Source organism: Tetrao urogallus, assembly GCF_951394365.1.
Source record: "Tetrao urogallus genome assembly, chromosome: 11".
Taxonomy (NCBI): Eukaryota; Metazoa; Chordata; class Aves; order Galliformes; family Phasianidae; genus Tetrao; species Tetrao urogallus.
In genome coordinates, this window is record NC_136824.1 from 9,606,142 (window position 1) to 9,628,400 (window position 22,259).

The window sequence follows — 22,259 nt, forward strand, 5'->3', positions numbered from 1 at the left end:
TCTTTGAGGGGTCTGTGAAGTTTGTCGTGAAGAACAAACATCAGAGCTTAGACAGAGGGAGTGGATGTGTGTTCCTTAGCACACTTGGAAGCTTCCAGACTTCTCTCAAGAAATTATTTCCTGGAACTCTGCAGCAGATGGTGAGGTAATATGAAAGCTAATTTAATGATGGAACAAAACGTAGCTAATACTGCATGAGTTCTAACGGCATCTCTGTACTCACTGTTGGCTTTTCGTGGCTGTTGGCTATTTGTGGGTGCAGAAAAGGCCTGACAGGTGTGCAACAGGCGATCGGCTCTGCCAAGCTGCACTGAGTTCTGGATCTTGGCGATCTGCAGATTATCAAAGCTGTGTGAGCTGTTGGTGACTGAGTGCTTGCAGAATGCCAGAGAGGTTCTGTAACAAACAGCATAGTCTGTTAAAACTCTCCTTACAGATTTGGCAATCATTTTTTGTTTGCACTTAAGGAGGCAAGAGAAGATTCTCCTTTGGGGCTGCAGAGAGGAACATTAATTCTAAGAAATGCTTTAAAACAGAGCGAAGAAACACTTCATAGATTACTATCATGCTTATCTATTTTGCAATATTAAATGTGAAACCCAGCTGTTAGCCCCCAGTACAGGTCACAGCAGAGAGTGACAGAAGAGCCCACTTGATCCTTATTTATGGGCAGGATCCACACAGGATCAGTTCGTGCTGAAAAGGCTGAGGAGGCTGCTGCCAGGAACACGAGCTTTTAAAATTGGGATGTGGCAAGAGAGAAGGGTAGAGAGGTGCTAACTAACTGCTCTGTTTGGTTACATGCTGTGACTACTCTGTCTCTGGCTGGAGATGAAACTTACATGGGTTCTGTTGTGCATTTCTCAATGGATGCACGATAGGCTTAATTTAGGCTGACAGTGGTCAGTAATACAATTCCAACATCAACTATATAAACGGTACTGGTAGATGATTAGTCAAGGAAAGAGGGACCATTTCTCTCATGTGCTCCAACTACAATTAAGAGAAGCCAAGCACCCTTTTTTCAGGAGGGTGTACCACTTCCTGATGAAAAAAGGCGTTCAGGTGCTGATGGTTTTGTTCAGGAAACTTCAGTTTACCGGATGCATTTGTAGACTGAATTGGGAGCGGTGGGGAGGTGCTGGTTGTTTTGTTGGGGTTTTTGTATGCTTGTGTGCTTTTCAAGCTGCTGGATGTTTAAGTGCCTGGAGCAGAGGCAGCTCTAAGTCCAAACAAACCCAGGCTTTATCTGTTACACGGGACAGGGTGTTACACATAGAAGTAGGAAAGGCAAAGCTCAACATCAGAGCACACAAGCTGTACCTGAGTTCTTGCAGAAAAATGTGTAACTATATGGAGAGAGATCCATATTGCTGAGTGGATAGCAGATGTCAGTGAAGAGTTTCCTTTTGTAGTTGCCTTGCCACTCAAACTTGAAATAAAATTTTGAACTATTTTGAATAACATTCAACTTCTTTTATTGTGTTTTCTTAAACTGGCTTTACTGGGGGAGGGGGAAAATGTCTAATGGCTACCCTGGGTTTTGAAATACATCTGTGTTAATGTTGAGTATTACCATCCACTGACCAACGCACTGTGCCTGCAAATGATGTCCAGCAAGGAAAGCAAAGATCTTGCTGTCTGATCCTTCCATCTATTAGAAATGGACACAGGTATTAAAAGCAGACAGAAGTCAAACCTCTGTGTCATCGTCACCATCCCTTAAATGTTTTGGTCTGTATCGTCAACTCTCCTTTCTCCAGAAAGACTTTCGCCACACTACATTCCCCTTTTCCTCTGTAACTTTCAGTATACAGCATACTTCTAAACCTTCATAATGCAGCCAAAGCTATAGCTGAGGACCAGAAGGTGTTTTAACATGGCAGGGCAGGCAAATGCTGAACAGGAAATTAATTCTGTTAATTGTTCTGTTAATTCAGAATCAGTTCTGTGAAGCCCAACTACTCCAGAGAACTGTTTCTTCTTTTTTTTCATAATCTTAGCAGTTGACAATATCCTTCTTACCTCATAAATCCCAGGAAACAGCCCTGGCTCACCCCACATAGTTATTTCTCACTTAAAGAGGTACAAATCTACCTCTGGCACCTCAGCTGTGGTAGCCTTGACTGCAGCGTCTTCTTTTGTTCCACATCAGGAGCTTGGCTATATAAAAGTAACAAATGAAAAAGTAGCCAGCTGTTTCAGAAGTTCCTTCAGTGATTTAAGGTCATAAGAGAAGCAAATGTTTAATGTGGCTTAACCTGCAAAAGGTGCTGAGGACAAATGAGATCTGTATCATGCTAGGACCACTGAAAACATCTCCATGTACTGCTGTACCTGCAGTGCTCAGTGCTGCTTATTGCCAGACTTCAGCTGAATGAGACAGCTCATGAGTGAAAGTTGCCATCACTGCGATGCAGAGAGGAGAACGTTCATTTGCAATGCAGTAACTGGTCATCAGTGAACCCAGTACAAAATCCTGGTGTTTTTGTGGTTTTAGCAATACTCTGGTTATTTGGAAAGAAAGAACTGATCTCATCTTTTGTCTTTTCCGATTCAAGGCTACACTTCCCTACAAAAGCTTCTTCCCACCCCAGCAGCTATTTTCTTCTTCCTCACTGTTACAACATTGGTGTTAGCAGCTTGGAGGTCTCTGCCCTGCCAGCTCCCTTCATAGCACCAAGCCAAGTCCAAGACAAGATGAAGGACCCATGGTGCCTGCCCAGTTTACCAGGTCATCTTCTGAGAGCAGTGTGGAGCTAATTTCTGTGGAAGAGCAGAGTGGGTTTGCAATGCAGCAGCTGCCCATTGGCCGCAGGCTATTTAGAGTTAAGTTTTGAGACAAGCTGAAATACTACTACTTCAGTTTAATCTGTGTATATAGAGCATCAAGTAAGCTGCTGTAAGATTTAACATTTCGGACATGTGGGTGGGATGATTTAAGTGCTAGCAAAGCTGTTTTTCAGGGGACCTGAGGAACAGAAGAGCAGTCAGGGGCCTGGCAGAGGAAGATTGTGGGCAGATGAAAAGGAAGAACGTAAAACATGGAAAGGGCAGGCAGGGAAGAGGCACAAGCAGCATTAGCATTTAGATGAGGGGCTGCAATTTGACATGGCATTAGAAGAAGACAGTGAGTTATTGTACATGTGAGTATGGAAACAAAGGAGGAAAATGACAATTTTAGCAGCCATATCATGCAGTTTGGAAGAGGAGAACTGGTGATTATGCCGTGAGGTGCTCAAGTACAAAATGCAGAGCAAACATACAGCCTCCAACACATCACAGCAGCACTCTCACCTTCTTTAGGGCCTCATGGAGTTCGTTCAGCATGCAGATGAAGTTCTGTACATCCCACTGAGTCCTCTTGCTGACAGTTGGGCACTGCTCCCCAAGGACTGAACAAAAACCCCCCAGGGAAATACAGCTGGGCTCTCTCAGCCATACATCAGATGCAGAACAGCCAAAGGTGGTTGCAGGTTTGCCATTCTCCCTTGGGAAAAATAAACAAATTTCAGATGGCCTCTGTCATTTGGTTTGAGAGACTGCAGATACTAGAAAGTAACAAAATGCGAAGACAGCGATGACAGTTTCTGGTATTAGCATAAAATGGCCAAAAAAAAAAAAAAAAATTAGGTATAACACTTAAGCTACCCAGCAAGGAAACATATGGGTAGTATCTGCAGAGTACTGATGATATGAGGGATGGTGGGTGAAGGAAACAGCAGTGAGAGGTGAAGGTGCTCTGGCAGCATCCCCAAACAGGACCAAGTCTCCTCAGTAGCACAGAAGTGTCAGAAAAGTTTGGCTCTGGTCTGGGACTTCCAGCCATTTGGAACAGGAAGTTCCAAATAAAGGCAGTTCTGCCTGCAGACAATGCAGGTCACTGCTGACAGAAAGGGGAAGTGGATGAGGAGCAGGGGACGTGCTGGAGGTGACGTGGGAGGAAGGACAAAACCTAGCTGCGGCCACATGTCTGCGGGTGGGGAGCTGGCAGGTGGCTGCCTCCAGCGTCCTCATTGCAACATGTAGCATTTGGAAGGAGAGAAAAATAACAGTAGTGCGGATCACCTCACTTGTGCAGGGCTGCTTCTTATTCTCCTGAGAGGAAATACTCTAAGAGCAGTGACATGCTGCAGAGGCACCGCAGAATTGCATTCACACAGCGGGGGTTGCCCACGTGAGCCCCTGGCACAGCTGCTGCTGCTCAGAAATCTCATTCCACAGCACTAGAAGCCTCCTCCTCCTGCAGCACAACACCTTACTGGGGCACAGTAAGCACGGAATACAAATAGTAAGTCAGACCTACTTAGAAGAAATATCATATTTTCTCATGTGGACTCAAGAGAAGACCATACTAATTGACGTCAATGGGAGATGGCAGAAGTCAGACTTTTTATCCAAGCATATGGAAGGGCCGAGCTATGGCTATGGCAGAGGCTGGAGAATGACAAAACAAACAAACAAAAACCACCACAAGATACAAAATTCCAGTCAAAGTTTGCAACAAGAGATCTGCTGCTCAATTGCAGCAAGGGCAGGAGGGAAGCTTCCAGCTGCCTACCATAACTTGAAAGAGATGCCTCTGTTCTTAGTTAATTCTGTTTTTGTGCAGACTCTGAGAGAAGGCTGCCACTTGCTGCACATCTTCTTCAGAAGTTTCAGTCTCAGAAAACAATCACTGCCATGTCTTGATGTCAAAGCTTCCTGCCAGAAGTTTTCCAGCTGCTGCCCAAAAGGCCACTTTCCCTGGTCTTTCTACTCTACAACACCCTTCAGCAACGGCCGCACTTTTGCTTCCACTTCTGCTACGACTAATAGAACCACCTGTACCTTACACTAAGCACAAACAACAGCATAGCAGCACGGCACAAACACAGAATCATCCAAGAATCATAGAATGGTTTGGGTTGGAAGAGACTTTTAAGATTATCCGGTTCGACCCCCTGCTGTAGGCCTCCCTTAGACCAGATTGCTCAAAGCTCCACCCAGCCTGGCTTTGAATGCTACCAGGGAGGGGGCATCCATGACCTTGCTGGGCAATCTGTTCCAGTGTGTCACCATCCTCACAGTAAAGAATTTATTGCTAGTATCTTCCTAATATCCAGTCTAACATGGAAAAGCACTGTCTAGACTTTTTGTGTATTAGCAGTAGTTATGGTAGTAGTGCAACTAGACATACAGATATATGTTTACACTTCTACATGGTTAAATAATGATGAGAGTTCAAATTCAGTAATGAAAAAGCAATTAGCTCTATATGACTACATAGCTCACCCTTCCTTCCTTCCTGTCATCAGGAGTCCCCACGTCAGGAACTTGCCCCTTGATCTTCTTGGCAAGCTCCCATTACCATACCAACATTCTCATCCCAGGCTCTAAAAAAGCAAATATACAAAAATAAGTTACAACCCCCAAAAGCTTAGCATGAGTGCACACACGTGCAGTATTTTACAGAGTAAGCTGATGCACTTCAGTTCTGCTCCACCATGGTTGGTATGAAGGAATTTCGTCTTAATCTCCCTCCATTAATGACAAGCGTGAGCACAGGGAACTGTTTAGAGCAACAGAAACAAATGCAGTGCTGTACAACAAACTAAGAAACATAGATAGGAGGAGGAAATGAGTAATTGTTCCCAGAGCTGTATTTTAAGAGGAATCAATGATACTACAGACTAATTAGCTTTTTCAGCTTCTACTTGTTGTGTATTACTTGTGTGTTACAGAGGGAAAATGATCAAGAGCAGGGAAATGTCTTGAACAGCAAGTACTGTGGTCATACACAGGCTGAGGACAACACTGAAAAAGAAAATACTTTCTGAAACCACTGCTGGGAAACTGCAAGATAAATTTAACCTGTAACAATTGTCATGCAGCTAGAATAGAATTTGTACTGAAATCCTAATAAACCTAACTCCTGTGCTTATTCCTACTGTTGGTGGAATGCAAATCAAGACCTTGAAAAGCATTAATTGTAAAAAGAGAATAATAATAATAATCGGAGATCTTTCCAAAAGCAGAGATTACATAACCAAGTATCACCAGTATTAAGTACATCATAATCAGTTTAATTCAGTGGGTTTTTCTACCAGTGAAATTATCCTGAGGTTTGTGGTAGGGAATCTAAGATATCTCACAAGGAGAAGAACATAGCTTACCAATTTCCATTTATGGAAGACATTCTTCAAATAGCATAACATGGAAATCCACATCAAGGTTGGTAAGATTTAAAGATGCTCGATGTTCTCAGCTGAACCCACATGGTCCTACAGCCTACTTTTGGAAAACACAACATGAACACGACAGGAATATTTTCCTGAGGGTTAGGATACCTCTCCAAACCAACACTTCTTTGCCACCACATTTTTCCAATGCCTTCCTTTACCATTGTTCTCTGTTAGCACAAAAGAGAAGATTGTATGTAAAAGTTGCCATTGTTTTCTCCTCGGTTTACATTGAGGTTTCTCATGTAATTCTAGCTGTATTCTCAGTAAGCTGGCACTCATGGCAGGAAGATGTGCAAAAACATGCACAGTTAACCAGTTAACCACTCCAAGTCATACATACGTTCCCTGACCTTATTTACCCTTTTGGTCTCCTCCAGAAATCCTTCTTGATTTTAAGAACTAGCCTCATTAATGCATTGTATGCTGTGTAATTCCTGCCTTGAATAGAAGCCTATCACCTCACAACAACACAAGGGGATGCAAGCAACCACCCAATAAGGAGCTCCAAATTTTAAACAAACACTATAAACAACTTTAAGATATTTTATCTCATTTACTCACTAATCCTATCAGATACGTTTGTGCACTACAGCTTCCACATTTACTCCCCTAGTTCCTGGTATCAGCCAAAGCTCAGATACCTCAAAGACAACCAACTGCTGCGTCCCAGCACAGCAAACACCGCTTCCACAAACAGAGCCATCGGATATAACCTTTCAGACTAAGACAGACAGCAGAAGTCTGTAAACAAGAATAAATTTATTTTAGATTCTTTGAAGATTTAATGATATACAAAATGTATACAGTATCATATCCTTATAACATTTTACCTTTCCCCGTCAAACATAAAACACCATTTAAACAGCTATTGTGTTCGTGCCTTAAGTCTGTATCTATAAGATACACTACTGAATAAAAAAATTTATAGAGCTGTATACTGCCCTTTTAATTAAAAATTACAAATTAGTACCTATGTAACAAAAAAATCGCAGCATGAAAATTCAGTTGGACAACAGGTTTTTCTTGCTGAATGCTCAACAATATTTGGGACAGTTAAATTATATTTTATTTGCATGAAGGTGCATTGCAATCTCCCGAACTTTACATAATGCTAATCCAACCCTAGTCTCTCTTAAATAAGTACCACAAATAACATAACATTAAAGATGTTTTCTACACAATTTTAAATACATTTAAAAGTTATGTGTACATTCGGCTTTGATACACTGGTTTGATGAGATCTTTGGAAGGCAAAACTTCTGAAGCAGTCACTATGTACAACAAAAAGCACTTCCAACTTGTGTTCTCACAAGGCAACTTATTTGGACCAGTACATACTACTTCTTCTATTAAATATGATTATACCAGTCTATCATGGCTTTGTTACTATTTGATGGTGATGTGAGAAAACTGAAATGTATAAAACAAGAAATCTCATTATGCACAATTAGGGCTCTATTCCACAAAAAATAAACAGTTTTACAGCTACGAAGCCGAACCCTGATCCAGGAGACTCTCTCTCTATTGGAACAGATCGAGTTCCTACCTTCAACCTCAGCCTACTGGCGTCACATGCACAGCCTCGTTTGGCTCTGCCCTCTCCAAAAGGCCAGATTACAAATCATCTGGTGAGAAAACGATAGTGGAACACTTCCAAACACGCCCCAAGAATACTCTGGCATCACAGAGGTAGGTGCTTTCTCCAATCTTTTTCCAAATGACGGTAAGATAGATGCCAAACAGACAAATGCTTTACCTTAAAACATCAGCTACCGAAATCCTTTTGGTTGAAGGCATATTGCACACCACAGGACTACGGAGAGAAAATCCTCCACTAAACCAAAACAAAATAAAAAATAAACCTTCTGCTAAAAAGCTCCTTTTAAAAACATGCCATAAATACTTATCATAATTCAACCTCTAAAATGACCAGCTGCCAATCTGTTCTCTGTAGATGGTTATCACAAATTGTTAGGTCCTTACAGTATGGACCAGCCAAAATTTCACTTATAACACAGTAATCCTTGTTTTGATGCATCTTTCTTTTAATTGTGGTGAAGGAAAGATAAGTGACAGCTCTGTGACATTCCATGATGTTTGGATGAAGCCACTGATTTGATCACATCATTAGAGCATCAAACGAAGAGAATTAGCTGAATCTGATTCTTTGGTGCAGCTTCCAGGCTGAATTGTTAGTTCAGGGGAATCATCCTGAGGAAATATAACCTTGTCAGGTGTGTAATCATTCCTCTTCAGATCTGTACAAACAGAATGAAGTCATGCTGGTTACTATCTCTTTGTAGAGCAGACTCAATGAAGCATAAAAGTCTTTCACATAACTGGATAGACTTGTAAGTAAGAATTCCTCAATATGCATTCAGTGCTAAAAAATGGATGTTTTTTATCGTACATGAAATGGGAAGCCTAAAGCTGTGCTTTAAAAAGTAACAGGGCCTTAATTATTCTATTTACAGATATTATATAGCAAGCATTAGGTTGACTTTTAAAGGATTCTTCTGTTATCTGTTTCAAGTTTACTAGGAGTTATAATTCAAATAATGTCCAGAAGAGGGCCCCAGAAATGATCCAAGGGATGGAACATCCCCCTGCAGGGACAGGCTGAGACAGTGGGGCTGTGCAGCCTGGAGAAGAGAAGGCTCCAGGGAGACCCAAGAGCAGCTTTTCAGTATCTAAAGGGAGGCTGTAAGAAAGAATGGAACAGACTCTTTGGCAAGGTCTGTTGTGACAGGACAAGAGGAAATGGTTTCAAACTAAAGGAAGGGAGATGTAGATTGGTTGTATGGAACAAGATTTTACAATAAGGTGGTAAGGCACTGGTACAGGTTGCCCAGAGAGATGGTGAGTGCCCCTTCCTTGGAGACACTCAAGGTCAGGCTGCACCAGGATCTGAGCACCCCAACCTAGCTGCAGGAGACCCAATTCAATAGAGGGAGTTGGACTAGATGACATTTAAAAGTTCCTTCCAAAAAATATGGTTCTATGATTCTATGATTTTTTTTTTTAAATGACCTTTTCTATTTTACCTTCTGAATTCTACATCAGTCTAGCCTACCTACTTCAAATATTGTGCACACAATACAGAATACATGCACACTGTTAAATGCTTAATTTCAGATTTTTCTTCTTAAAATGGAACATTTGAAAATTAAAAATACAAAACTGACGTTTATTACTTAATCTACTATCATGGCATGACACAACTGTTTAATTATACATCATACAGTATACTATGGAACATGAATGTCTCAGAAAAAATACAGTAGCCACGCTTACCAGGGAGTTTAAGTTTCCTGCAGCAGGAATTACAGTGATGCTTCGCTCTGAAGTTTTTTATCGCATCCTCTCCCAGGTTGGCTGGACCAAACACCATATCGTAAGACCTTAGAAATAAAGGGCACATAAACATAGGCTGTGTTCTCCAGAAAAAAAAAAAAAAAATTATAGTTTTCTTTAAACTTTTCTTCAATCTTACCTTTTTTCTCCAGCTTTTATCACAGACGGATCTGTCAAATTTTCACCAACACCTTCAGACAGCACAGGAAGAAACAGTTAAATATATAGTATCTATCTATCTATCTATATGTTACACCAGTGCATTAATATTGAAAAGCCTTGGCACTGTCAGCTATGATTTCTCAGCTTTCCCAAGAATGAAGGCAGAAGGAATCACGTGGTATAGGACACTCTTTATTCTTACATGAATTGCTCCTAAGTAGTTTGTACCTCTCAGGTTTCCTTGACCTATTTTTATGTCTACAATTCTTAACCAATTTTCACCTGAGAGAAATTTCTTACATGGAACTTCTCACAGACAGAATATGTGGCACACAGTTCAGTATAAGCACAGCTTGCTATATTACTACTACTCAAATGTTTCTACAAATGCATTATTTTTATGGTGCTTATCATTAGTAAAGCTTGTACTTTATGTACACTTATATTCTCTTCAGCGCTGCAGCATCCAGTGCCACACTCAATAAGCTCACCACCAATTCAGATTAACTAGATCAAGACACAGTAAATACTGTTCATTATTTGTTACCAGCATATGAAGTTTTAATAAAATGTGATTACAAGTGAGTGCAGGACTTGGACTCCATGGTCATTATCAGTTCCTTCCTACCCAGGACTACGATTCTGTGAGAAAGACCCATATACATCTTCCCTGGTCCTTGACCCCAGTTTCAAAACAGGGACATTACCTTGCAGATCTAGTACGAGCAACTCCCCTCTTGTATATTCATATGTCCAATGGCTGAAAGCCAGCATAACCTCCTCTAGCATGTTACTTGGAATTATTTCATCACCATTGTTGTTGTTATATTTTCTAAACTCTCCTGTCATGCACTCTTCAACTGCAAACCACTGCCCAGCAGAGTGGCAATATAACAGGAAAACTTCCAGGAACCTAGTAAAAAGCACACTTAATGAACATATTTCCAAAATAAATGACAAGCATACCATTACTAATGGATAATTATTTTATCTACTTATTTAAAACATTTGAAACTATTGTCACACAAGCCTAGAATTACTGCAAGAAAATATCAATAAAAACATTGCCAAGAATGTTTGTAACAATAACATCCAGAGACATAAAAAAAACATATCAACACCTTAATATGCTTGACTGACACGTTCACAACCCCGTAGGCATTCTTCTATATCAAAAACATGCAATATAACAGAAGTTCAAGAGTACTCACCGTGGAGAGTAAGGAATGGATTTGGGTTTCATTTGATTGAAAGCAAAGGTGAGCTTCTGTGCTGCCCTCTGCTGCTGAATTTCCTAGAATCCAAAGTCCATATTTTATTGCTGTATTATATAACAGGAAACATTATGCAGTTTAAAGGGAGAGAGAACAGTAGCTGCCCAATTGCTTGCTCTTTAAATTATATTTACACTTTAAGACTTTTAGCTTTTTGATTCACTAAACCATAATGGAGCAGGTTTTTTTGTCTGTTTGGCCCTTTAGCTCACAGAGAACAGCAAGCTAACTTAAACACCGTGCTTGTCTATGTTCAGTAAATGACAAGAATAAAACTTACTCTCAAGCACAAGTGTAACACAGTGTCCTCTTTATAAATGCTTGACCAAGTGTTCACAACTTCAGGAAGGAAAGACTTGATGATATAAAGATGTCCTGATTTCAGGATGTCATACTCTGACCATGTGCATACAACTTTAAGAGCTCGACGTAAACCTCCTCCCATCTCCTCTTTGCTTAAAAATTCAATTTTTGCACAGAGTCCCAGTTGTGACCAGGAAGACATGCTGTTGTTCAAGATGTTGGGAGAACTTTCTTCGAGGCGATACACAGTGACTGGTTCACCTATTTACAATACAAAAAGCAATTAGCACCTTTAGTTTTTGAAGTTTAAAACTGAAGCACTGAATATCTCTGCATTCTTAGACTGCAACACACGCAAAGTTGTTACTAACACTCTACATTAATTTTAAAAATCTAGACAAGCCAGCTGGAATTTCTCTCCAATTCCTTTCATACAGCAACATAGAGGCACGATGTTTTGATCCCCCTGATTAGAACTACTAATGATCCTATTTAAACAGCATTCTGTGGACACGGTTTGTTCTTTGTTTTCTTCTCCAAAAGACTACATTAAGCCAGCTGTTTGAACTCTGACCCTCTTCCCTCTACCCACTAGCAAGAATTAAAGTTCTTACCTCTTGGAGGCACAGGAGTGAAAGGAATGCTCTGTGATAACCTCATCAAGTTATTTCTTTCCACAGCTAGAAGAAAAACAATAGCATTCATCAGATTCTAAGGATCTAATAAGTGTCATTAAAAATATGAACATTTATTCATAAGAGGCACTGACCTGAGTAATAGTAGTTGATATCCATGATAGGCTTGAAAGGAGAAGCAATGCCTAAGAGAGATCAGAAATGATGAGAGAAACCGCCTGACACCTGGATTGTGTATTAAAATAACCATGCACAAAGCTCACTCTCTCCAAGTGGTTAGGGTCTGAAAAAGATTTGCTATACAGAAAATTAAGTATCTCATTTAGCTTTTCAATACATCAGAAGAAACTGTAGTACCTGGTAGTAGACCATTTGTTAAAAAAGTAATCACAGCTCTGTCTCTTAACTTCAAAGAATATTCTCATAGCTTGTATATATGAAAAAGCTCCTAGCTTGTTTATAGAAGAAACAGTCAACATACCATTCAATGCATCTTCTTCAGATGCCCTGTGAAATGCCAAAAAAGCAGCTGGTCACTGTTTGTTAAAAACTTGCCTTACGTTCACCAACTTTAACACATCGTCCTAGGTCACCTTGTTAAACTGATAGTAGTGCCTTTACCCTATTTTTCAAGGGCAGCACTACTGCTTAATTACAAAATGGTAATGGAAGGCTGTTAAGTAATCTCACAGCTTTAGAGCTATACTTTAAATACTGCCAGTCACGCACAACATTACGCAAAGCTTGCATCACAAGAGCCCATTCTCACAGAAATGCTTTAATTAAATTGTGTTCCCAACAGCTAACACTTCTGTTATCAGATTAATAAGGTAATGGTTTTAACAGTTAACTCAAGGGATAATTGTTAACAACAGCAATGACTGCACAATTTCAGAGAAAGTTTACAAGTTCTAAAGGTTGGGAAAAGACCTTCACCTGGAAGTTAGCACCCAAACAAGTGTCAATACAAACATTTTCATGTAAGAACATGTTTTGCCCTTTGATGTGACCCCATTAATTTAAATAGAACCTGTCATAGCATTCCAGTGAACACATTCAGTTAGTAACATTCAGAAAGTAACTTACATTTGACTGCTACTTGAAGGTCTGCCTTGCAACCAATCCTTTAAATCAAAGGGGGAAAAAAAAAGAAAAAAAAAAAAAGGAAAAACTTTTTTTGTTTCAGCTTTGTAAGGAGAACATAGTATATTTAATTTTGGGGTGAGAGAGTTATATGTTTTAAGATCTTGCAGTGCAGTGTGTTTATTGGAAAGATTCCATTAGGCCATACTGTAGGTAGGTGGAAATATTCTAATAGATGTAAGGAATGGTAAAGACAAAAAAGCAGAAAAGGCTGTATTCATTTTTTTTTTTTAAATATAGATCATATAAACATTTTTATTTTTAAAAGGGCTTGTTTAAACAGGAAGGAACATGTATTTTCATACTAAGAATAATCACAGTACGTAATGGAGAATACGTAAAACTTCTCTTAGCCAGAACAGTTCCCCTCCTGTTATCTCCTTGAACAACTAAGACTACAAATCAGTATTCTTCTTTTGTTTCTTTTCCTTTTACTCCTTCAGTTCTAGTTCTGTTTGACAACATTAGCAACAACAACAACAGCAACAATAATAAAAGGAAGAGGAGAATACAAACCGTCAGCAAAGCTGCTTTAGAGTCGACCTGTTGAGCGTCTTCACTCGATGCTCTTCTACTCTTGCTGGGGACTATAAATGAAAAGATTTATAATTGAATAAAGATTTGCATTTACTTACTTATCTGACCATTACAAATTTCCAACACAGTTCCGACTACATTGCTTACCTTTTTACAACTATTTGGTTATTTGTTGTGGCAACCCCAAGGTAACAGGAATTAAGCTGGCATAATTACATCTATCACAAGGAAACAAATGGCACCAATCATAAAATCATAACTTTTTGTGTCTCCTTTGTACCCTCCTGGAATATGCATTGTCAACACAACTGAGCGGAAAAAAAATAGGTCATCTCAAAAGATGGCACACTTACATTGTTCTGAATGGACTGCCAAAGGGTCAGTAAACCCACCACAAGAACTAGACTGTCTAAGACCACAGTCAGTCTGAAGACCCTACAAAAGAAATACACACACAAATCAGTTTACAGCTACTACTCTTTCAGCAAGCAATCTGCCTAGTTTTCTTTTTTAGGACTACCTATAAGTACAATAAAAAGTATTTATGCTTTGTAAACTTCTGGATGTACCTCAAAAAGCTTGCTGCACAAAAATGCTGAAGTCAAGCTTACTCCAGCTAGCATTCCTCACAGTAAATATCAACTCTAACATTTCCAGGTACTTATTAAGACTGCTGATCTATTCTGAAAGAATATTTTTAAAGAGAATGTTAAGATATGATTACAGAAATGTACATTATGCTGGATCTCTACAAGTATCACAAGTATATTCTATCATCTGCCTTCATTAATTACCTATTTTCATTTGAGAACTTGGCTAAGACAGAAACAAAAGTTCAGTTTAAAGAAGCCACTGAAAATAAGAATAATATTTAAGTAAGTTTTGCCACAAAAATCTACATTTTATGAACCGAATCTTCTCACAGACTCACTTCTTAGTTAACTACTTTCTGAATATCTACTTGCCATATCTGGCTCAACCACAGTTTTCCAACTCATGAGTGACAGCAAAGCTTTCAGGAAAAATGACAATTCCCAAAGAGAAATTAAGGCTCAGAATTACAGGTATGACAAATTATTTTATTGCAATCCTGAAATCCAGCCATTTGCACTTATTTAAGATTCTTCAGTCTGTGCTTCGTTATAAATTCCATTACTCGTGCATAATGTCTGGATATCCCAACTTCAATGAGTCATACTTTGTGAAGGCACTCATTGATTAAAGGCAAATGCTGCAATTTTTTTTGTTGAAAATAGACTATAATTGCTCATCACACAATTGGCAAACTTCCCCCTAAGTTTTGCTTTTTCATTATTTTGTTTTTTAAATAATTACCAGAATTCATTATATCTTTACAGACAAGTGACCTACAAAAACAGAGCTCCCCATCCGCACTGTAAAGAATAAATTCACTACCTGTTGAAAATTGTCTCTAATAAATGGAAACCTTCTTTACTTACTTGCAGCCTGGTAGTCTCTATGCCCTCCAGTATGGCTTTTTTGAAGTCTTCCTGTTGCTCCTATAAAAAAAATAATAATAATAATAAAAAGGAAAAAAATAAGGCAAAAGATTAACATTATTAATAGAAGCACCAAAATTCATACACACAAAGCTTTTTGGTCACATGTGACAGTTATCAGAAAGCATAGAATGAGCAACTTGGCAGAATATTGGCATTGAGAATGGTCATTAGGCAATTCTCAAGTCAGACTCTTCCCCAAATGAGGGGTAACTGCAAATAGTTAACTTGTAACCAAGCCATTCTATGGCTGATTCAGTGATTTATTATTTTAATACTAAAATAAAAAACCCTTGTTTTTATATGTACATGCATGTGTGTACACATACATATACACTATAAGCATCTGGAATACAGATTTGTCCTGATTAATAACTTCACAGGAGTTATTTGTACCTTGTTTAAGCAAACTATAATTACACATCATTTATTTGAAGATAAGTTTAACAAAAAGGGCTTTTCTTCTTCAAATCACATCAATTTTTATGTTAATTGCAGTCACTATTTCAATCACGTACACTATCATTTTGCTCTGTATAATATCACTATAAACAAATGCTGATGTTGAAATTTTCAAGTGTCAAATGTCTCATTTGAAAAAGTCATCCACTAAGTGTGGGACATGTAGTTTTATCTTAATTTTAATTTACAGTTATTTCACTTCAGCTTCATAAGTTCTTCTCTTCATATTATGAAGCAACAATACCTGATGCACGCTTCAGGCTGCACGAGTTTTCACTCAATTGCTTACAGTAAGAGAGCTGCATTCCTTCCAGGCTGCATTTTACAAATTTCTTCACTGTATTTGTTTTTAAGATGTTTTCAATACACAGTGAAGTTAAAATAAAATAAAAAAATAAGAAAAAATTTCCACGCTTACCTCAATATCAGCACTTCTTTCCTTAATTTTGCTTGTTGCCTCCTTAAACCGCTGCAACTCCATGCTGTCTCTGTGACCTTAGACACAGTGAATTGAAAAAAGTATTTAAAATCAATAGCAATTGGCCATGTCCTGACCATGGCAATAGTCTGTATCATAACAAAGGGCTGCAAACCATCTAATTTAATTTGTGTGCCTGAACGCACCAGAGAACTTTTTCCAAACACAGTAAAATTGATGTGACAAATTATTAATACGAAACTACTGCTTTTCCCACACTGCATGGACTACCACAATTCAAAATGTGAAATTAACTTTTTCAGATTTTACCTAAATGTATGTTCTTCACAGGAAAGGATCCAGATAGTCTGTATTCAGTGCTTTTATGCAGCCATGATAAATGAAGGAAAAGCAGACAGTTTTATGAGGTAGCTTTTACAATATACCCTTCATCCTCCACATTGCAAGAAATAATCTCCAGGATTTTACCAAGCACATGGCTTTGTAATGAATGAAAGCCAGCTTATATTGATAACGGAAAGCTGCTCTGCACCAGAAGTCTTATAAAATCTGGACAGTAAGAATGAAGAGTATGTTCTAAATGCTAGATGTCAAAGAACCATACACTAAAAATTTGGCTCCAGTAAAATAAGTATAGTTAGTATTTAAAGTTATTAGTGGTGAAGTACATTCACAGATTAGATAGATTTACACAATCACTGAATCCATTACATCTATTTAGTCTTGCTTTCTGAATTAGAAAAAAGGGAGGTGGTATTCTTCTTTTGAATCAGGAGGAAATTATAAACAAAAGTTAGTGTGTACAAATGCAGAGACACTCTTCCTACAGTAACAAATCTATCAATGACGTATGGAGGTATCATCGTAGAATTTTAAGTTTCACAGTAGTAAAGTCGTCTAAAAATTAAAATTTTACATCCTCAACACATCTTTGAAATAGAGACAGCCCTGCGCTGGAGCAAGACAACACTTCCACAGGCAACTTAACAATTCCAGATACACTGAACCTACTTAAAGCTTTATCTATTTCACAGAAATCGGTTAGTAAACCCACACCTGTATTTTGCAACGAATCTGCCACTGTTTTTCCATTCAAATATGAAGATATTCAAACCAGAAACATGCGACTTTTTAGTGGTAAGCAAAATTTCAGGGGAGGCATAACACTGTTATTTAATAAAAGAATTTTGGAAGCTTTCTGAAAGGACTGCTAAAAAGTACATAGCAACAGTGGAAGATCCCAAATTCAACAGTGTTTAGAAACACAGTATAGGAGGATCCCTCAGTTTGACACAGATACCACAAAGATATTTATCCAGGATTCCATCAGCCTAAGAAGTCTTCTGTAATTAAGTCAAGGAATAGACAATATTTTTAAATTTATGAAATGAAAAGAGCTTTATAATAACTTGCAAAGTTTATCTACATTGGCCATACCAAGTTGCAGAGCAGCTGATTGCATAAAACTGCTATACTCAACAACTGGCTAATGTTTTCCAGAAAAATATTGTCTATGTGACAGAATTATAAAGAAATGATAATTTTTAAGTTAAAAAAAAAATAATGTTCAAGCAATATAGGGAAATTAGAGATGTTAAAAGCAAAAAAAAGCAGAGCAAAATGGTAGAATAAAGTCACCTGCAACCGGAATACACCCAAAATACCATACAATTCTTGATAAGTCAAACCTTGTGGTTTAGATTTGGTCCACAGTTTATGAAGTAGTCCCATAAGGATGTTAGAACATAAATCTTGGTTTTGTAGTTCCATTGCATGAACATGTTGACTTTTGGAAAGTTCATCTTTAACATTCAATTTTCCATGTGAGCCGTTGACTGTTGACGTCAAGTCGCCAGTTGACAAAGACAACTTCATTTGGGGTTTGTTCTTCGATAAGTTGACAGAGGACTGGTGATCACATTTGTCAACTCTGCAGCTGTAGTTATCATTAGTGTCACTCTCATCATGAATAAAACCACAATTAATGTATCCTCCATTTTCAACACAAGGTTGAGTGAAAGCAAGGCAAGCAGAGCCAGAAGCAAGAGGATAAGAGCAGCTAATTATGACTTCAGGACATTCAGAATCTACTTTGTCATACTTACCCACAAATGCACCAAATTCTACATTATTTTCTCCTTCTGTAGCCTTAGAACAAACAGTCTCTTCATGCTTTGTTGAAGAATCCAGCTGACTTTTGCAACTGGGACGAGATGGAGTGCTAACAAAAAATTTAGCTGTTGGGGATGTTACATGTGGCATACTGTTAGACGAATTGCCTAACTTTTTACTTTTACTAGAGGATTTTGAGATCTCTGAAGCCTGTATTCGCTGGCGAAGTTCTGGAGGGGAAACAACATTGGAAAATAAGGCACTGCCTGAGGAACCTGCCTCTTGAAAGTTTATTTCTTCTCTTCGGGCAACTTGAGCCAACTCCTGACCAATTGTTTTATGCTGGACTTCCTTGTCATCACGTATCGAAATGCTACAGAGTAAAGCATTGTTATTTTCAAGGCCTCCTTGAGGAAAAGAACCAAAGACATTTCCAATGCTGTGCTTTTTCCACACAGAAGATCTTAGAGAGCCATCATCAATGAGGTTTTGTGCTAAGTGTTTTGAAATGCTCAATTCCCGTGTAATTTCATTGTGAACCTTACTAGCTTCTGAAGCTTTCTGAGCAGTCAGTGTTTTCAGAGTATCCACAGTTAGAGCAGAGAGATCCTGTAGGTGGCCAATCTGTGAATCTAAAGACTGTAGTGACCGTTTTATGTAGTTGACACGATCTCCAACTTCCTTTATCTGTATGCACATTTGTTCCACCCTAAGAAAAATCAAATTATGAAGGAGCTATGAAAAGTATTTTTTTCAATAAGCAAACAGAACATCTTTGTAACTTTTTCTGCCCATCTGAAGAAAAAAAAACCTGATTTCAGGATGCTATAAACTAGAGCATCGGACTTCTGTGTAATACAACATTTGTAAATATTTTTGAATCATAGAATTAGCATACACATCAACTAAGGGCCTACAGCACACTTTCAAATGCTTTGGTTTACTATTGCCACAGCTTACCAAGTGCTGGAAATGCTATTCTACAGATAAGGAAACAACTCACATTATTAGCTTCTGCACAGAAATGGAAAGTCACCACCCTACGTTTGCACAAATACTTCATTTGACTATTTCATTGAACTGCATTTACCCTCCTCAAAGCAGTTAAAAATCACAGTTCTAAGCTTCTCAATTCAAAATGTTATTTGTAAAAATTTTACCGTTCAAAAGTGACTCGAATCCTCTCCTCGCTTCCAGAATGAAATTTGTCATCCTTCTCATTGAAATACATCTCAACACATAACTCTTCAAAATCATGAAGTTTCTTTTGATCTTCTTCTGTCAGAAAGAGTTCTAAAAAGAGATTAAAGAGTTCAGAAGATGAATACGATGTAAAGCAGTATAGACATCAGAGATTAATAGCCACAACCTTACAAATGGTGTTAGAAGAAAAACAAAGCAGTAACGTCTAGCACCCTTTCCCTCTTTGCTAGAGAAAAAGGTAGATAATGTCAAAGATTTTGCCTAAAATAAGAACAGTGATGTTTGCACAGCCCCTACCCACACACCTTCTTTCCTTAAGGCAGAGGCTAAATTCCTGAGGTTTCTTAGCTGGATTTTATCACTATGAAATATTTTATTTTTATTTTTTCATCTTCAAAAGATTTTTAAATAAGACCAGTTTTCGTGGAAAAAAAATATATATATATACACACACACACATAATATCTATAAATATATATTTTCCCAATAACACAAACAGAAAATTTAATTTTTTGGTGGCTTTTTTTTTTTTTTTTTTTTTAAACTTAGTTTAACTGGAGATTTTCTTGAGGCTGTATATTACACTTTGTAAAAACACTGAAACTTTGAACAGAATCAGTCTTATTCAATATTGACCATTACAGAAAAAATAAAGACCCACTTAGAATTATAGAATTTTCTGAGTTAGAAGGGACCCAGTAGGATCAAAGTCCAGCTTCTCAACTTTGTTGAAAATATACATTTCAACCAAGACTGCACTTTCCTGCATTAAACATATAAAAAGAATCATAACTTTTTTTTTTTTTTTTTAAATAACTGCTCGTACTTGGCCCATCTGAAGTCTTGTCTGTCTTTCTTCTTTTACATATACAACACAACAGGGAAGCCATATGGCTAAGAATAATAAGTGGTGGAGGCAGAACCGGTTTTTCATGATAGGCCATAATGAAATGATAGCGTTGGTACTTCCATACAATGTTTGAAATTGCCTTTACTTGTAAATACACATTGCTGAAAGGAAAAAAAAAAAGCATTAGACAATTCAAGTTTTGTTGCTTTTTAATGCTTGTTGTCAAGGTATTAAAAAAGCAATAAAATAAAAATCCTTCAACAATCTTGAGTCTTAAGGCTAGTTAGTTAAGAAAGAAAAACAAACTTGTCTTTCACTGCACAAGTAGTTATAGTGGAAGCTAGAAACACTCAAGAAAAGACTGTGCTCTAAAGCAGGGAGAAAATAAGAAATCTCTTCTCTGGTACCATCTCAGTACTTTTCCTCAAAAATGAAAGGCATTGAGATCAATTTTCAAATTTGTTAAGAAAAAGTATTTGCAACTCAACAGTTCTGATTTTTTTTTAATCACTCCACATTTCTGCAGCCTACCATTCCTATGTGTTAGCAAGCTGCTTATTCCCATACAGAAAATACTTGCAGATAATTCCAATAGACTTAAACTACTCTGCAACTAAACGCAGTTGAAGAGAGATTTAAACGAATTGAGGAACATCAGTCAATATACTGATCCAGAAACAACCTTGTTTCTTTACAAAGAAAAGAAATTACAAAATGCTTTCAATCTATGACAAAAATCTGGTTCACTATGGTCTTGCAGATGTGACACATATTAGTCATATCACAAATTTCCCTTCCTTGCCACGCAGTTTGCAGTGAGGAAGACTAGCTTTTGAATCTGAAAATGCTTTCACCAAATTGAATTGCCTCAAACTGATAACAGTTCTGATCTTACCATTATTAAAGTGAAATTAATATACCCAAGGATTAGCAAAAATAGGTAATTATTCCATATACTTACTTGAAAAATGCAATAAGGAGATTAACCATAATTATGTACTGTACAAAGAGGTAGACAGCTTGAAGAAATGGGGTCAACCATGTTCCTGGCCCGCAGAGATGAGCAACTTGTGACTCAGAATTATTTGCACAAACTGAGTTGGGGAAAAAAGCAAAATAGGTACAACTTTAGAACTCACGGCAGATACAGACAGGAAAAAAGGTGAAAGGCTGCACAATAAACAACATGCACTGTTCTGCAATTCAAAATACCTCTACATATTTAGGAACATAGAAGAGAGATACAGGAGGCAGTTCCTAGTTATTACTATGGTACATTTATATTATTGGTTTTAAAATAAATAAATAAATATAAGAAAAAGAAAAAGAAATAGCAAAGTATCGTAACAGCCAAAAATTATGGCAAGGTATCTGGGTGGAAACATTCCAAAATATTGTTAGGAATAGCCTTATTAGAAACCCCACTTAAGTAGAATTTTCATTCCAAGTTATTTAAGCTTCATAAATTATAATGGAAGAGTCAAATCAAGAAGTTATGTAGTTGTAAGTGAGAAAGAGAAGATAATCCAGTGAATGGAATCCACATCAACAATACTGGGCATTTAATGTCAAAAAATAAAATCTTAATAAGATTTTATCAGAATAAGCCTTATTACTTGCTTCAGAATCTTACCATCAATTTCATAGGCATACACTTCACCAAAAATCATCCAGTATGGATGAAATACAATATCTCTAGCAAGAGTCCAAGATGGTGCCTCGTTAGGGTATAATATTGCCTTCCTGGGAACACCAAAACTAAGCAGTACAAGTGCCATAATCACCACAATGTAAAACATGTTGGCCACCTATACAAAAAAAAAACAAATATATATAATACACACACATATATACACACGCATACACACAAAAGTCAGTTAATATACAAGGTCAAAATCAGGCTTTCACAACTTTAAACATTTTTACATTGACAGCATAAGTTTGATGAATTTTTTGTGTTGCTTAAGGAAAAGTCTAAGGTGCTTGCATTTCAGGCAGCAAATTTTGCTAAATAACAAACCCTGTACAAAATTTCTTTTCT

The 22,259-nt window shown here is 37.7% G+C and overlaps 2 protein-coding genes across 2 annotated transcripts in view; both read right to left on the bottom strand.

Moving 5' to 3' along the window:
* Positions 1-1,303: 1,303 nt before the first annotated feature.
* Positions 1,304-6,927, bottom strand: USP50 (ubiquitin specific peptidase 50; the record flags this gene model as incomplete). The annotated part of the gene is given in 6 exon segments (XM_079541113.1): positions 1,304-1,432; positions 3,298-3,490; positions 4,074-4,090; positions 4,094-4,200; positions 5,356-5,375; positions 6,866-6,927. Coding segments are annotated over 6 exon segments (528 nt in total).
* Positions 6,928-8,351: 1,424 nt separating this feature from the next.
* Positions 8,352-22,259, bottom strand: part of TRPM7 (transient receptor potential cation channel subfamily M member 7) — a gene marked incomplete at both ends in the record, with an annotated part of 42,265 nt that continues 28,357 nt past the window's right edge. The window contains 19 exons of the mRNA XM_079541114.1: positions 8,352-8,482; positions 9,519-9,625; positions 9,718-9,769; positions 10,448-10,653; positions 10,952-11,034; positions 11,295-11,578; positions 11,932-11,997; positions 12,087-12,137; positions 12,434-12,459; positions 13,039-13,076; positions 13,612-13,682; positions 13,986-14,067; positions 15,093-15,152; positions 16,033-16,109; positions 17,742-18,874; positions 19,326-19,458; positions 20,195-20,379; positions 21,180-21,312; positions 21,852-22,026. Of these exons, the coding sequence (XP_079397240.1) occupies positions 8,352-8,482; positions 9,519-9,625; positions 9,718-9,769; positions 10,448-10,653; positions 10,952-11,034; positions 11,295-11,578; positions 11,932-11,997; positions 12,087-12,137; positions 12,434-12,459; positions 13,039-13,076; positions 13,612-13,682; positions 13,986-14,067; positions 15,093-15,152; positions 16,033-16,109; positions 17,742-18,874; positions 19,326-19,458; positions 20,195-20,379; positions 21,180-21,312; positions 21,852-22,026 (3,093 nt within the window). The remainder of the gene's footprint in view (positions 8,483-9,518; positions 9,626-9,717; positions 9,770-10,447; positions 10,654-10,951; positions 11,035-11,294; positions 11,579-11,931; positions 11,998-12,086; positions 12,138-12,433; positions 12,460-13,038; positions 13,077-13,611; positions 13,683-13,985; positions 14,068-15,092; positions 15,153-16,032; positions 16,110-17,741; positions 18,875-19,325; positions 19,459-20,194; positions 20,380-21,179; positions 21,313-21,851; positions 22,027-22,259) is intronic.